General features: G+C 38.6%; 1 protein-coding gene across 1 annotated transcript; it reads left to right on the top strand.

The window, feature by feature from the left end:
- The first annotated feature begins 2168 nt into the window (after window positions 1-2168).
- LOC148192919 (proteinaceous RNase P 2-like) lies at window positions 2169-15230 on the top strand. Its single transcript, XM_088099313.1, has 4 exons — window positions 2169-3177; window positions 6141-6242; window positions 14418-14593; window positions 15074-15230. The coding sequence occupies exons 1-4, from the start codon at window positions 2272-2274 to the stop codon at window positions 15228-15230; spliced, it is 1341 nt and encodes a 446-aa protein (XP_087955439.1). The 5' UTR covers window positions 2169-2271.
- The last annotated feature ends 2402 nt before the right edge of the window (window positions 15231-17632 follow it).

Here is a 17632-nt window from a genome sequence, read left to right as displayed (position 1 = left end):
AAGCGTCCGGTCTTGATATTTGTTAGTGATCGTTAGCGTTCGGTCTTCAGGAGGTTTGAATGTTGAGCGCTCGTCCAAACAGTGTCCGTCCAATGGTTTATGACGTTCGTCCAAACAGTGTCCGCCTAAGGGCTTTTGGCGTTCGTCCAAATAGGGTTCGTCCATTTAAGTGGTGATGTTTTCTGTTATGTTTTCTCTCATTCCAGTAAGCTATGTTATTTAAATATTTCGGTTACAATTTATGAATGCATTTTCATGTGATCCAAATTGGTTGAAAGTGTATGGTTATAAGTGGTTTATGATGTACATTGTTGATCCAAAAGGAATATCATGAGATTTAAAATGGTCGGATTGAATCGGAAATTTTGATCTCTCGGTGGGATCAGTTAGTGTATTGAATGAATGTAAGAGGCTTCCATATGGGGGGTTATCCCTAACACTCCAACGGTCTTTCATTCTCACTTAGAGAGGATTGACGCGTGTGGTGGGAGTAGTGGGAGGTCCTAGGGTAGACGCTATCACTGGAGGTCTATTCCGCGGTAACGGACTAGCCTTGTGTATGGTCGGGTGGAACCCCTCGGCAATGGCTTTGCAAAGCAGTAGAGGCCATCACAAGTGCACAACCCGCCCCAGCTCTACATACATTCTATGTCTGGACGTGTCTAGAGTCTTAATATGATAGGATGCTTGTCTTGATGAGTTTTATGAAATAAATGCTTATGTTTATGATGACTAAGGTGTTTATGTGTGTATGGATATTCTGGGAAATGCTAGATTGATTGAAAATGAATTGTATGATTGTTTGAGACCTAGCTCACCCTTGCATTTGTATGTGTTGCATGTGTTTGCTTTCCCCCTTGCGATGATCATCCAATCCTTTGGATGTGAGCAGTAGGTGATGATGTACCTTTGGAGCAAGCTTTGGAAGTTGAGGAAGACCCAGCACCTAGTGCTTAGGATTTCTTCTAGCTCTTATGTTAAATAGCTCTTCATTTTCAAAGACTTCTAGACTTCATTTTATCATGATCCGTCTTTTGGAAAACTTTTTAGGTCTCTTCAAAATTTCAATTGTCTTGTATTTTGGAGAGTTGTGATCTTGTACTTAAGTTTTAACACTTCCCAGCCAGACTTGGATAACTGTACTCCTTAATTCTATCTATTGTGTACTCTTAACTGCTTTCTATTATTATAATCGATGCATTCTACATATATACATTGCTATATATTTTGGGATGTCACACCTACAATCACTAATACATCAAAACCGAACGATTTAAGATTCAAACCTAAGAATCGAAATTAAGACCGAACGCTCACAAGCTAAATCTGAGAATACCTTAATAAATTCGAACGCTTATAATTTCTAATACAGAACCAAGACCGAACGCTAAATAGCACTTTCTGAGAATATCAATTGAAAGACGAACGCCTACAATCACTATTTCACGAAGACTGAAAGCTCAAGATTGAAGCCTATCAATTTAAGACCGAACGCTTAGAATCACCAGTTGAGACTACCAACTCAAAACCGAACGCTTATTATATCAAATACATCAAAACCGACCATTTAAGATCCAAACTTAAGAATTTTAGATTAATACCGAATGCTCAAGATTGATGTACTTTCGTCTTGTTAAACGGATGTTGACATCCGTTGAAGGATGTTGACATCCGTTGAAGGATGTCACCTACGTTTTTAATTTTAGGTTTGTTTTATTAGTTTATTTTTTATTTTAGAAATATTTTAATAATTTAATTTAAATGTTTTGATTTATTATCTTTGAATATATTTTTAATGTATTTTAATAATGTAAGGAAAATGAAGAAGAAAGAAACAGAGGAGGAGAAGTGAAACGAAGAAGACAAATGGAGTTGTAGAGTAAAACTGAAGACAAATTGTTAAACAGAATTGAGAGATGGAAAGGTTGAGTGCAAGGAGTAAAGTAGGAGAACTAGGTTTGAAATAAATTAAAATAGTATAAGTAAAAAATTTTAATTTGAGGATATAATTGGAATTAAAAAAAATTGGGGAGGTGGAGGGAGAAAGGTGTGGTGGTGGAGGGAGCAACACCCCTAACTTCTCGAAGTAACAAACAAAGGAGTTGTAGTTTTTCTTACGGACCAAAGACAAGCCCATGGGTTAAGGGTCCGATCGTGAGTAACTGCCATCTCTTTGGAACGAACGAACCCAAGAAAAAACCGCCATCTAGGGTTTTAAACTAAACCCTGCAACTATTAATCCTTGGACCAATTTCTCAGTCTTGCGCTTCGATGGAGAATCCAAAGAAGAAGAAGAAAACCAGTCAAAATCCTGAGGCAAAGTTCCAATTTGAGCTCAACTCATGTTCCAAGGCTAAGGACCTGCGAGGCGCCATATCCCTCTATGACGACGTCGTTTTGAACAATACGCGCCTCAACCAACACCACTTCAATGCCCTCCTCTACCTCTGCTCCAACTCCGTCGCCGACGACTTGCTCAAAACCACCGCACTCGATTACGGTTTCCGCGCCTTCCGCCACATGTCCTCTCTCGGCGTCGTTCCCAATGAGGCCTCTGTCACTGCCATTGTGCGCCTCGCTGCGCCCAAGGGTGACGCCGATTATGCCTTCGAGTTGGTGAAGGGCATGGGCAAGTACAACAACGCTACCCTGAGGCTGAGAACCTACGATCCTGCGTTGTTCTGTTGTGAAATGCTAGACGCGGATAAGGCCTACGAGGTGGAGGAACACATGAATGGCGTTGGGGTGAGTTTGGAGGAGGCGGAACTCGCCGCGCTTTTGAAGGTGAGTGCGTGGAGTGGTAGAGCGGACAAGGTGTATGAGTATTTGCATAAGCTTAGAAGCTGTGTGAGATGTGTTAGTGAGTCCACTACGGTGGTTGTTGAGGAGTGGTTTTGTGGTGCCAAGGCCTCTGAGGTTGGTGAGGTGGAATTTGATGTGGGGCAGGTCAAAGAGGGGGTTTTGCGGAATGGGGGAGGGTGGCATGGTCAGGGATGGATTGGTAAAGGGGATTGGGCCGTCAACAGAACGAGTGTTGGTGCCGATGGACATTGTTCTTGTTGTGGGGAGCAATTGGTTTGTGTTGATATTGATGATTCGGAGACGGAGAAGTTTGCAGGGTCTGTTGCTGGCTTGGCCTTGGAACGAGAGGTCAAGGCCAATTTTAGTGAATTTCAGGTGTTGTTGATATCTCCATTCATTGCAATGCAACACAATTTTAAATGACATGAATGATGATATATTATTGTTAGAGCTTAGTTTCTGTGCTAGGTAGGTATCTGATGGGAGGGTCGCACCTCCCACAAAAGTTGTGCATAAAAGAATGCAGTATAGTACTAGGAAGTGACTCCTAGGTCGTCTCTCAAGGACCAAATTTTGGTTCAGTCTCAGATCAAACACGTAGTGGGGGGGTTTGTGACAATGTTTTTGTGATTTTAAATGAACTAAATTAAAACTTGAAATTAAATACAACTAAACATACTTGAAAACATTGACAGAAATGAACAAAGCATGAAGACCGACGGTCCAACCGATGACCGAACGGTTCTACATTGAGACCAAACGACCTCTAAAGCAAGTGGAGAAATTGGAATTGTAAGAAGTTAAAGAACCCGAACAGAGCAAACAACATAGAGGACGAAAACAGGAAACTAAATGGTCCTAACAAGATGTGGGAATTAATTAAAACAGAAAAATTAGAAACACGCATAAATGCACATTGGTTGCTGAATCAAATGATGAGCTTAGATAAGAATTGCAAGAGTGAAACATCATTATAAAATAAAATCAAATATTTATAATCAAATTTTAATGCAAAGAAATGCTTAGACCAATTAAATGCAGCGGAGGAATCATCAATTGCAATTGTCCTATTAAAATGCAGCTATTAAACTAGAGAAACAATAAAATGCTCATTGTGGTCCCACAGCACCAACGCACATCCATTCACTATGTAATATAAAAATAGCTTTAGTTAAATTTGAAGACACTTCTGGACAAAATCATGGGCACAATCCAATTAAATAAAATAAATTTCCATCACCGAGTCAATCTTCTACATGTGTTGGAATAATAAAAACCTAGAGCACTTCTTCCTCCAATTCGCATGCCTCCCATCTCAACTCCGTGGCGGCTCTCCCTCATACAAATCACACGTGCTGCCACCTACTAAATTAAATTCAAATGCTATAAAGGAAAACTGAGCTACTACTCTAAAGAAAGAAACACTCGTTTCTTGCTGCTGTGACCGAGAGATTAAAACGAAAACATGTGTCTCTTCCTTTGTTCCAAAATTGAAATCAGTGCCAGTAAAATGAAAGCAAACATTTTTTTTTTCTTTTATCCAAAGCCAACAAGAGTGAATATGAATGTATCAGCGTGCACAAGTAAAGCAAAAATGAGAAAAGAAAGTGTGGAGGCTGCTGCTCACAACGTGCTGGATGCAGCAGCTCAAGCCAAGAAAAGGAAAAATGAATCTCTCTCTCCAGGATGCAGCGTGTGCTGCTTCCCTTCTCCTCCTCCAGCCGTGTGTTTCTCTCCCTCCGTGACAAGACACTACCTAACGTGCTGCTGCTGCTCTCTATTCAACAACCATCCTATCCTCCGTGGTGGCTACAGCTAGTGCGTTCCTGCTGCTACCCATAGCCCTCCATTCTCCGTGTCTTTTTTTTTTTCTCCAGTTCTTCCCCTACTAGGTCACACCAACTTTCTCCCGCGTGGGCCGCTGCACCTCCATCCTTTTTCTGATGCCTCCATGTGCACACCAAAGCTACTGGAAGCGTGAAGAAGTGTGGGCCTGTTGTACCAATTCAAAGCTGCTGGCTTGGAGCTCTCCAACGTGCATCCGCTTGCTGCTGGACTTCTAAGCTGCTGGACAGCTTCTTCTTTTTGCCACCACATGCTTGCTGGACGTGGATACCCCTTGCTGGATGCCACCTCCTAAGTGTGGGCCGTGTGCTTCAATTCCCGTGGAGACATAGTTCCGTGTGTGTTCTTCTCTTCTTGCTGGATCAAGGCCGTAAGTGCCTCTTCCCAAATGAATCCAGCTTCTATGTGCACCCCTTGCTGCCAGCGTGTGGGCTGTGACACTTCCAAGAAAACGTGGCAGCACCTCCAATTCATTTTCTCGGCTGGACCATGTGCTTCTATGTGGGCCCTTCCATTTTGCTTCTTAAAATTCAAGAATTAAAGGACTTGGTTAAGAGTGTTGGGAGGTCTTAGCATCATCCAATGATCAATTCCAGCCACCACAATTACTAAACAACAAGCAAACAATGCAACAGATTAGAAATCACTCAAACAGCAAGCATTGGAATGACATAGGGGAGTAAAAAAAAATACTGGGAACAACACAGAACGAATTTGAACAAAATAAAAACTATACGTGAAAATAGACATCCATACGAAACTATGAAAAAAATTGCATGGAAAACGGATAAGAATTGAACTCAAACGAAGACACACAAGTTGACACAAACAGCAGTAATCACTGGACTGACATATGAGAGTAAAATAAATACTGGGAACAGCACAGAATGAATTTGAACAAAGTAAAAACTATATGTTAAAATAGACATCCAGACGAAACTATGAAAAAAAATTGCATGGAAAACGGATAAGAATTGAACTCAAACGAAGACACACAAGTTGACACAACATTCACGCGGCAGCCAGCGAAAATAAAAATGGCTAAGATGCATTGGCTCAATTGCCATTTCTCATTTAGCTTTCAAATGTCCCAAAAAGTTATCCAAAATTTTCCCGTAATTAATAATGCAAAATAATAAGCTCAGATAATTCAAATTAGTTAAAATAAGAATTTCCGATCAAATTAAGCACAATTAGGAAAAACAGGAAAATACCGGACGTTTAAGCATAATTCCCCAACTAATTCTAGCACATTAAACTAAGTGAAGTGAGGAAAATATTGGTTCATCAGTATCAATCAGGAATCTTGATAGGTATGACTTTTTAGGGGTGTTATTGTTAAAGTCAACAAACTTAATATGCATGACAATTTGTGATTGGATTACTTTCGTATACAAACCCTTCGCAATATTGCTGCATCCATTATTTACTCTTGATATTGTTAGTCTAGCTATAATAGCTTGGTTTTGATACTTCTGGTTGATCCCTTACAGGCCTGGCTTGAAAAGCATGACTCTTATGAAGCTATAGTGGATGGAGCAAATGTTGGGCTCTACAAACAAAATTTTGCTGATGGTGGATTTAGCATTTCTCAGGTTGTATTCCTAAGTTATAGAGTTCCTTTAATTTTACTGTCTGAACAAGTTATGTATGTTTATTGCTCTTGCCTGATAATTTTGCTTGATTGCTTTTGCAGCTAATTGTGTTTGTTTTGTTGATTTTGTAATAGTGCAGCTGATAACAGTTGAAAAACTGTTATTTTCATGATTAAAATTGACACTAAAAGCAACCTTTACACTTAGAAACTAGCTTGAAATCATGCTTTTCTTTATATTTTTGGAAATAAGAGAGCTGGACAGGTTTATGCTTGATTTCAGTGTTTTTGTGCAGGTTTTAAGGTGAATTTGATGAAAGAAGTGAAGAAGGAGAGAGATGAAATCAGAAAAGACAACAAAAAGTGCAAAAAGGAGAAGCCGAAGTCACCGCTCAGCGGCAGTTTACCGCTGAGCGGCACTCAGGAGTTGCGGGAGGTCCGCTGAGGGGCAAAATGGCCGCTGAGGGGAGCAAACAAGTCACGCACTCACCGCTGAGCGGTATTTTACCGCTGAGCGGCACTTTAATGGGCTTGGATTTGACTTTTTGTAATTTACGAATGATATATAAGCTTTAGGGTTTCCTAGGGTTAGGTATCTTTGGCAGAAACGAAGCAAACACTCTCTCTTCCACCCCTTGGGGTAGATTGGGAGATGGTGACAGCTCTCCTCTTCTCTTTCTCGGGTTTTTCTATCTCTTTCATTCTTTCATTATTGTTCATCCAGGTTCACCATGAATATGGTGAACTAAACTCTGTATGTTTGTTGGGGAATCAATGTAATCTTGTGAAACTCTCATATATGGAATCTGTTTTTACATCTTTTAATTAAGACTTATGCTTTCTTTTCATCATTAGTTAGGGTTTTTCCTCTTTGCTTAATGCTTGCATTGTTTAACTCATTCGATGCATGATTATTGGTTTTGTCGATACGGGAACGTACGGGGAAGTCTAGATCCGGGGAATTTCTCCCAATTTTATATTGGTTGTCGTTAAGCTCCTGTACTTATGAACTGATCATTAGGAATGCTAGGAATTGTATGAACTCATGATTAGGGAGAAGCCTTCTGGAAAGGTACATTAGAGAGTGGCATTAACAATGATGATTTGAATGTTGAATTCCTAAAATATATGAGAGTGGATAAGATGAAATTGACCCCCAACAAACATATTCATATCTATAATTCACTGAAAGTGTTTAGCTTTTGATTTTTGCCATTGATCAATATTCATGCATACATGTTTATTTTCTGTCTTGCATTCTAAACCACAAATATTTCGTTTGTAAGTCTGAGTTAATTAAGAAACCACATAACTAAACTAGGCCGTGAGTCCTTTGGGAAGAACGATACTTGGTCTTACCAAGTTTTATTACTTGAACGATTCGGTCATACTTGCCGATTGAAAACAAGTTTGTGACATCATAATTTGGTGTTCATAAATTTATCCATCAAGTTTTTGGCGCCGCTGCCGGGGACTCTGGTTTAACTGGTTAATTTGTGTGATTATTGATTATCTTTGACTTTAATTTTGAATTTCTGTTTTTATTTTCTGTTTTTATTTTTTTGGTTATTATTTTATTTTTATTTTTATTTTATTTTATTTTCTGTTTTTATTTTATTTTATTTTATTTTTCTGTTTTTATTTTATTTTATTTTATTTTTCTGTTTTTATTTTTCTGTTTTTATTTCCTATCTTCTTATCTTTTCAATTATATCCTTTGATTTTTTTTTCTCTATCTTTTTGTGCTAACAATTGTTTTTAGGGTTTTGTGCCTAATGTCTGCAGAATGCAATTTGGTCAAGAATTTAACTATATGGGCACTCAATTCTACCAAAGTAATCTCAACCACTAGTGGGAACATGACTCAAGCATGGATCAAAGCCAATTTTGGCAAGCTGCCGGACAATTTGAGAACCAACCACAACAACAATGGCAGCAACAAAGCTTTAAAATCAACAAAGGGAAGCACGAGATCTCTTCATTTAGACAAGGCATGGAAGAATCACTGGGGCATGCATGGGACAGATATAAAAGCCTATTAAGAAAGACTCTCACGCATGGATTTGACGAAGTGGAAGTAGTCCTAATCTTCCTTGGAGGTCTTGGTTCACAAACCAAGATGATGCTTGACGCCTCAGCTGGAGGAAATATCAAATGGAAAACTCCAGAGGAAGCTATAGAAATCATTGAAAATATGGCTACAAGTGATAATGATCTAAACAGTGAAAGAGGAGCTCCTATTCAACAAAAAGGAGTTCTACAGTTGTAATCCAATAATGCCTTGATAGCTCAGAACAAGTTAATAACTCAACAATTGGAGAATCTCTCAAAGATACTTGAACAATTGCCACAAGAGTTAAAGACTGTTGCACAGGTACAATCCCAGTTATGCGAATTGTGTGGAGGTGACCATATCAATGGTCAATGTGCCTTTCCAGTTGAAGCCGTAGAGGATGTAAACTACATGACTAATCAGTATCGTCAAGGGAGCTACAATCAAGGGTGGAAACTACACCCAAGTATTGGTCAGGAACAAAGTGGGCAAGTTGGACAAACTGGGCAATTTAACAAGCAACAGCAACAAACCTTTCTATCAGGAAGTTTGGATGACACCCTTCAACAATTTTTGAAAAATTCTGACGCTACTCAGAAAAGCATTGAAGAATCATGTAAAAGGATGGAGATGCAGCTTCATTCCATTAGTCAGAGATTGAATGATGAGGTTAATACTGAAGTTAACCCTAAGGAGGAAGGGCAAGCCATTATCACTGAAAGTGACAAGATTCTTGATGAGAAAAAAATAGGGGGTGATGAGGAAAAGATAGAGAGAAAAGAAAAAGAAGAATTGAGTGAGAGAAATAAAGATGAAGAAAAAGAGAAAGAAGTGGTTGAGAGAGAAGAGAGAAAGAAAATTTGTGTGAAAATAAAGAAGTTGAAAAGAAAAAGAAAAGGGAAGAAAAAAATAAAAGAAAAGAAAAAGAGAAAATTTAGGGAGAGAAAAAGGAAGAAAATAAAGATGAGAGGAAAGAAGAAGAAATCATATGAAAAATCACATCCTTATCTAAAGAAGAATCATAGGAAGGAAAAGAAATTCAAGTGCTTTATGGAAATCTTCAAGAAATTGGAGATTAAAGTTCCTATGATTGAGACACTGCAACAGGTTCCTGGTTTGATCAAATTTCTGAAGAAGTTCAGTAGAAAGAAGAAAAAGAAGAAGGAACTTGAGGTTGGGTCAAGCTAATGACGTTAAAAGAGCGCTTGCTGGGAGGCAACCCAATGGATTTAAAGACTTTTGATTTGGTTTTTGTAATTTTTAATTTGTGAACATTACTTCTGTAATTATTTTGTTGGAGATAGCATCTACTGAAGGATGCTAGGTGGTTAAGTATCTACTGAAGGATACTATGTTTGTAACACCTACTGATGGGTGTTGGTAAGGAAATTTTGCACCTACTGAAGGGTGTTGGTGGATTTTGGGTCAGGCTCGTGACGTTAAACAAGCGCTACCTGGGAGGCAACCCAGTTGATTGAATATTTTTGTTTGTTTGTTTTAGTTAGGGTTTGCATAAGCATTTCTGAATATTGAATTGCAGGGAGCCAGTGAGGGGCATGTCTAGGAGGCACGTAGGTTAAGAAAAGAAGGAGAAGAGCACTTCACGAAAGTGCCGCTGAGCGGTACTTTACCGCTGAGCGGTACTCTCGCAGAATAGGGTTTTAGTTCCCCTTAGCGGGACCCGAGCCCATTAGGGTATTTTTAAACCCTAAGCTGCGCATTCTTTCACACTTTCAAACTTTTCTTTGCACAAACACTCCCACATACCTTTTCCAAGGTTTTCCACATTTTTTCACTCTTCCCTCTTAAGAAAATTTCTCTTCCACTCACTTTTTCACTAGTGTGCCATCAAAGTTTGGGGTTGGAAGAGAGCATTCTAGCTTGGAAGCATTCTCATTGCATATAGTATCTCCACCCAAGTAAGTAAAATGCATTTTGTTCATTCTAGGGTTTTGATTTTGAATATGATGGTCAAAGCATGAAGATTTAGGGGTTTTGATTTCTTGGCATGATTTGATGATATATTTGATGTTTGAACCGATTAAACTGCATGATTATGAACTGGAAAACTGAAAATTGCATTTGGGTGGAGTTAGGAAAGCTTTAAAACAGGTTTTTCAAAAATTTGCAGAGTTACCGCTGAGGGGTAAACTGCCGCTGAGCGGCACTCTGCCAGATTTGATTTTTCTGGTTTTGTGTGATCTGGAATGTGGTACGGGTGGCGCTGAGGGGGAATTCTGGCCCTCAGCGGTGGTTTAGCTTCGAAAGGAGTTGTATTCTGTGTTTTATTAATGATTAACATCATGTTTTGTGGTTTTGTTTGTGTTTTGAATGTAGGAATGGCATCCTCATCAGGAAAAAGATTGAAAACCATGGCAACCAAGAGAAAGGAAAAGGAACCAGAGCAACCCCAATCTAGTAGGTTCCTCTCTAGGAAACATGAGAAGCACTTTAAAGTGGTTCAAGACAGGAGACTTTTGATGGAGAGAAAGGTTGGAATGATACCTAACTTTGCTCCTCAGTTTGGAGAGCAAGTGTTAGGGAATGATTGGGGAAAGCTAGCCACTTATCCTGCACCTACCAACATAGCTGTGGTCAAGGAATTTTACACCAATGCAAAGAAGATTGGTGATTATCCAGCTGAGAATTATTTGGGCTATGTTAGAGGCCATGCTATCAGGTATGATCCTGATTCAATTAATAACTTTCTGGACACTGTATGGGCTGGTGAGCAGTGCCAGTTTGCTCTTTGCATGGAGGAAGGTGCTGATTATGAGGATGTGGAGAGAGTACTGTGTATACCTGGAGGACACTTCCAAAAAAATAGATCTGGCTCAGTGGTTAACATTAGGAGGACAGATTTGACTCCTCTTGCAAAGTATTGGATGGCGTTTTCTCATGCCAACATTCAGCCATGTTCACATGTGTCAGATATTACTCTCAGCAGGGCATTCTTCATCTATTGTGCTATCAGAAACTTGAATGTTAATATTGGGCAGGTGATAGCTGATGAGATTAGTGTGTGCGCCAATACTTCAAACAACAAAGCACCACTAGGACATCCTTCTTTGATCACGCACCTTTGCAAGATAGCTGGGGTGGACACTTCTGCTCCACCTTTTGAGAGGCCAAGAAAAGCTATTGATGAAGCCTACTATAGACAGTACTGTGGAGGTGATGATGAAGCTCAGCCAGTTCCACCACGCCGTGCTCGTAGAGAGAGAGGGCCAGCACAGAGCCAAACATCTGCTGAGACACATGAAGCAGAGCCATTCCAGATGAGGGACATGTATATGTCTCTTATAGGGGCTCAGTTGCAGTCCATTCACAGAGGGCAGGTGGCCACTGCTGAGATGATTGTGGGGATGTATGATACACCTCCAACCCACAGGTGGACTATGGATGAATTCCATAATGTGGTAGCTTGGCCAGAGGAGCCAGTGCATGGAGGAGGAGCTGGAGCAGCTGAAGCTTCAGCTAGAGATATGGGAGAAGATGAAGCTGATGAGGATGATGCATTTGAAGATGATGGAGATGAGGAGGAAGAGGAAGATACAGAGGACAGCTCAGATTGATGAGGAGTTGAGATAGCATTTACTGATGAATGCTATCATGTGCTTATGCTTTGTGGTTTAAGTTTTCTGAACTTATTTGTTTTTGTTTTTAGATTAGGGTTTGATGTACTCTATTTGAAACCTGGTTTCTTGTGATGGTTTGCTATTAACTGTGATTTTGTGATAAGTAATGTTGAATGATGCTTATGATTGATTGATGTTGAGATAGATGTGCACATTAAATGCTTATACAGGTGATTCACAAGCTTTGTGAACAAATGCATGATATCATGATTGTGATTGTGAAATTAAGCAGGATGTGTATGTCAAATGTGAATGAGCTTATATGTGAGATTTTGAGCTCCAGAGTTGTTATTGTTGAATGCTATTACTTTGAAAGCATGAATGATTTTGCCCAGGTTTTCTATGATTGAATCAATTGCTTGTTTTGCATCATATGATCAAGGCCGTTTGTTGGAACCCTTTTTATTGGCCAAATTCATAAAATTAGCCCACTAAAAGAGAACACTGTGTGTTCTATCCTTTGAACCCTTAGCCTTGAACATACACTGAAACCTTTGATTGAGAAATCTTTACCTTGAGTTAAGTAGAAGATCTTGTGTGGTATTGTTAAATGTTCAAGTTTGGGGTTGTTGGGAAAACATGAAAAGCATTGAGCTAAGAGCTAAAAAGTAAGAATGTGCAAAGAAAAAGAAAAGAAAAGAAAAAGAAGTAAAGCTCAATGCAAAGGCAAAAGAAAGTTGGGAATAAGTAAGAATGGTTGTGTTTATATGATTCTCTTAACTCAAGGGTTTTGTGATCTAGAAAAACCAATTTTCTTGTTAGCCCAGCCACATTATAAGCCATTGAAAAGTCCTTGAGATGATGCATGCTTGTGAATGTTTTTGATTGTGGTAAAATGAAAGGCAAAGTTAATTCATGTAACATTGTGATAGTAGAGTGAATGAGTGATCATCTCTTATACACTTGAGTGTGAGTGAAACACTTGACTTAGTGAGGAAATATCACATGAACACATGAACATCCATGCTTAATTGAGTGATCATTCATGAAAATAGCATTTGTTGGAATTTAAATGACTTTGTGAACACTAAAGCATGTGCACATCTTGATTGAACTCTTGGTCATAAGTTTGAGTGAAGTTTTTGCTTATCTTGAAAAGAAGATTTTTGAATGAAGTGAACCATCATATGAATTGGTTTAAAGATGGAGTTACATATTATTTGCTTGAGGACAAGCAAAGTTTTAAGTTTGGGGTTGTGATAACAATTGAAAAACTGTTATTTTCATGATTAAAATTGACACTAAAAGCAACCTTTACACTTAGAAACTAGCTTGAAATCATGCTTTTCTTTATATTTTTGAAATAAGAGAGCTGGACAGGTTTATGCTTGATTTCAGTGTTTTTGTGCAGGTTTTAAGGTGAATTTGGTGAAAGAAGTGAAGAAGGAGAGAGATGAAATCAGAAAAGACAACAAAAAGTGCAAAAGGAGAAGCCGAAGTCACCGCTCAGCGGCAGTTTACCGCTGAGCGGCACTCAGGAGCTTGCGGGAGGTCCGCTGAGGGGCAAAATGGCCGCTGAGGGGAGAAACAAGTCACGCACTCACCGCTGAGCGGTATTTTACCGCTGAGCGGCACTTTAATGGGCTTGGACTTGACTTTTTGTAATTTACGAATGATATATAAGCTTTAGGGTTTCCTAGGGTTAGGTATCTTTGGCAGAACGAAGCAAACACTCTCTCTTCCACCCCTTGGGAGATTGGATGGTGAGCTTCCTCTTCTCTTTTTAGGGTTTTATTCTTTCATTCTTTCATTATTCATCTAGGTTCACCATGAATATGGTGAACTAAACTCTGTATGTTTGTTGGGGAATCAATGTAATCTTGTGAAACTCTCATATATGGAATCTGTTTTTACATCTTTTAATTAAGACTTATGCTTTCTTTCATCATTAGTTAGGGTTTTTCCTCTTTGCTTAATGCTTGCATTGTTTAACTCATTCGATGCATGATTATTGGTTTTGTCGATACGGGCACGTACGGGGAAGTCTAGATCCGGGGAATTTCTCCCAATTTTATATTGGTTGTCGTTAAGCTCCTGCACTTATGAACTGATCATTAGGAATGCTAGGAATTGTATGAACTCGTGATTAGGGAGAAGCCTTCTGAAAGGTACATTAGAGAGTGGCATTAACAATGATGATTTGAATGTTGAATTCCTAAAATATATGAGAGTGGATAAGATGAAATTGACCCCCAACAACATATTCATACTATAATTTCATTGAAAGTGTTTATCTTTTGCTTTTTGCCATTGATCAAATTCATGCATACATGTTTATTTTCTGTCTTGCATTTAAACCCAAATATTTCGTTTGTAAGTCTTAGTTAATCAAGAAACCACATAACTAAACTAGGCCGTGAGTCCTTTGGGAAGAACGATACTTGGTCTTACCAAGTTTATTACTTGAACGATTCGGTCATACTTGCCGATTGAAAACAAGTTTGTGACATCATAATTTGGTGTTCATAAATTTATCCATCAGCAGCTTGATTGTGTTGTAAAAGAACTTTACAATCAGAGTGGGAATAAATGGCCGCTCGTTGTGTTGCACAATAAGCGCCTAAGAGGGCTAATGGAAAATCCTTCCAGCAGGAAACCGGTGGAGGAGTGGATGAATAATGGTGCACTGTATACAACTCCTAATGGGTCCAATGATGATTGGTAAATTTCCAAATAAATGTCCTAAACATTGCATTTGCTTTTCACTGTTAATCTTTGGACAACCATATCGTTTCTTGTTTTGTTTGACTCTTATTTAAAACTTGAATTTATCATGTTATCTATGCAATATGTATAATCTTGTGTGGGACTTAATTCACATTCGATGTCCCGTATATGATATGTTTCTGCATTAGACAGCTGAAGCTCTGGTAAAACCAAAGTGGACGTAGACTTGAATAACTGAGAAGGTCTAAATGAAAGCTAAACTTTTTAAGTACTAAAATGTAAACGATTTTAACTTTTGAAGGTTCAAATATTTAATAGTTAATTTAGTCAAAATTCTTTGTTGTGTTTTTCATGAATATGTTATAACATTTTTATTTTCTGTTTGGCACTGATTCATATGTATTTTTAAAATTTAGTTTCAATCTGTTAAGTTTAATAACCCATTTACTTATATATTAATCTTTTGGGTTGCAGGTATTGGCTCTTTGCCGCAGTAAAACTTAGGTGTTTGCTTGTGACAAATGATGAAATGCGAGATCACATATTTGAACTCATAGGAAGTAACTTTTTTAACCAGTGGAAAGAAAGACATCAGGTAAGTTATTCATTTTTCTGGCTTTACTTACTTTAGCAATATACGAGTGAGTTATTGCCTATTCACAATTTAAAATGGGTCTTCTATCGGATCTTTTTCCCTATAAGTTTAATTTAAAATTTTATTATATCTGTGTCATGTTTGGACACTTTTCTGAAATTGATTACTGTAACATCCCAAAATATAGTAGTTACCATAAATTAGAATTAATCACATTTACATAATTAAACAGTGCAGTCTTAGATGAAATCAGCTATCAAAAGCCGAACGTTAAACATATACAGGGATACGAAAATCAATACAGAATAACCAAGGTCCAAGACGAACGGTTTTACAAAAGCTAATAACCGAACGTCTCAAAAATTAAAAGTAAGCTAAACCTACTGGACTATCTAAGTCTCGGCCTTCACTTCGACGTCCACCAGGTTTTTCTTCAACCACTTCCTCCAAAAGGGTGTCTCCATCTGCTCACATCCACACGGATGATCATTGCATTGACAGGACGGACGTACATAACAATAGACAACACAAGGAAAACGCAAGGGTAAGAAATCAACATATGCAAATCAACATATGCAAATCAACATACAAGAAATACAACACTATATCAGTATAGAATTAATCATCCAAAACTCCCATAAGACCGACCGTCCGGACTGTATGAATCTATGTATCTACAGGCGTTCATGCACCCGGGTGGTGTAATAACTGGGATACACTCAACAGCTGCCACCCGAGGTTAGCCCTATCAGTCCAAAGTACTCCTAAGGACTAGGACCTCCTGCCATTCCCACACATGACCTGCCCTCCTCTATGTGAGGACGAGCACTCACGGAATATCAGGATAAACTGCCATCAGTAGCTTTACCATAGTCATACTATACCATTTACCATATTCAAATCATAGAGACGTTCCTCCTTGGAACGCTCGTTCAAAATCCATAATCATAGTTTCATCTCTTATATGTTCGCACATCATAATATTTCCTCTAAATCACATTTTCATTCTTAGTTCCACTTTCATAAAATGACGAGCGTTCAATCCTCTTCATAATGAGGACGAACTTTAAAAGCGAGACCAAAAGGTTCTCTTTTCCGAAAGAATAAAGATGACACACTTTTCATGACGAGCGACATGACAATTTGAATAAGTTAAATGAACTGACTCTAGAACAATTCGATTTATACTTAGCATAAATTAAGTACCAGGATTCAATGTCAAAACCCACTGGATAGAACTACAAAAGACTAGTATTAAATGTACCAAGAGCAAATTTAGTTAGAGTAGACCGACTCTCAGTCAATGACCGAACGCCAATTATCAATTTGGACGAACGCTATTTACGTCCGTTCAGGAATCAAAGGTAAGGACGAGCGTTCAGTATAAAACCGAACACTACTTAGGACAAACGCTAGGTAGATGACTGAGCACTAATTAGAACGAACGCTCGGTATAAGACCGAACACCGATTGGGACGAACGCTTAGTATAAGACTAAGCGCTACCTATAACGGACGCTGGATATAAAACCGAGCGTTACTAATATAACTTCAATTAATTTACGATCGTCGGGTACCACTAGGCTGAGTCGAACGCTCAAACCTAGCCTTTCACAAGAGGACGCTCGTTCTCGAGCGGAGTTCTTTCCAAATGAAAGAATTCCATTTATCCATTTATTAAAAAGCCGAACGATATAAGACCGTTTGATGACGAGCGTACTTTATCAAGGTAAGGAATATCATTTTTCAGATTTTTCATCTATCTTAACTCAACATTTCTCCTACGGATCATATCTTATAATTTCCTATCATTCATAAATCGTATACTTTATATAATTCATATTATCATCTCATACTCTACCTAAATCATCCATTTTCCAATTCATACGTTTCATCATCAACATACAGTTCAAATAATATCAACCATATACATTCAGTACAACAGTGTTCGTTCATGCATACTTAAACAACATGCATTTCATACATCCAGTTCACTTCATGCTTTCACACACAATCATACAAGTATCAATTAAATTACTAAGCTTCCCTTACCTGGTTCAGTAGTGAACGCCCTAAGAGAGTGATTTTTGATTCGCCCAACTATGGCTTTTCTACGCTCAACGACTTCCTTAAGTCCTTCACTAAATCTAATCAAGAGAAACGTAGAAGAACCGAGATTACATCCTTGCATGCAACTGAGTCTGGGCTCACATGAACTTTAGAAACGAGCGTTTAGAGTTAAGAGGCTTACCGGTTTCAGAATCGGAAGTTGTTCGGTTCAGATTGAAGCTCACAACTCCGGAAATGTTCCTATGGTTTCTGAAACGTGATCGGAGGAGATGGTGGTGAGTTATAGTAGAGAGAAGATGAAAGGTTCTAGAGAGAAGGTGATGAACCAATATTTTTCTCACTTCACTTAGTTTAATGTGCTAGAATTAG

The sequence above is a fragment of the Vigna umbellata genome, chromosome 9, assembly GCF_029865625.1.
Source record: "Vigna umbellata cultivar VRB3 chromosome 9, Vumbellata_1.0, whole genome shotgun sequence".
NCBI classification, from domain to species: Eukaryota; Viridiplantae; Streptophyta; class Magnoliopsida; order Fabales; family Fabaceae; genus Vigna; species Vigna umbellata.
This window is presented reverse-complemented; position numbering and strand designations above follow the sequence as displayed.

Coding starts and splice junctions, on each gene's coding strand:
- LOC148192919 (XM_088099313.1), top strand. CDS start 2,272: ATGGAGAATCCAAAGAAGAAGAAGAAAACCAGTCAAAATCCTGAGGCA. Junction 6,243..14,417: donor GTGGATTTAGCATTTCTCAG/GTTGTATTCCTA, acceptor ATCCATCAGCAG/CTTGATTGTGTTGTAAAAGA. Junction 14,594..15,073: donor AATGGGTCCAATGATGATTG/GTAAATTTCCAA, acceptor TTTGGGTTGCAG/GTATTGGCTCTTTGCCGCAG.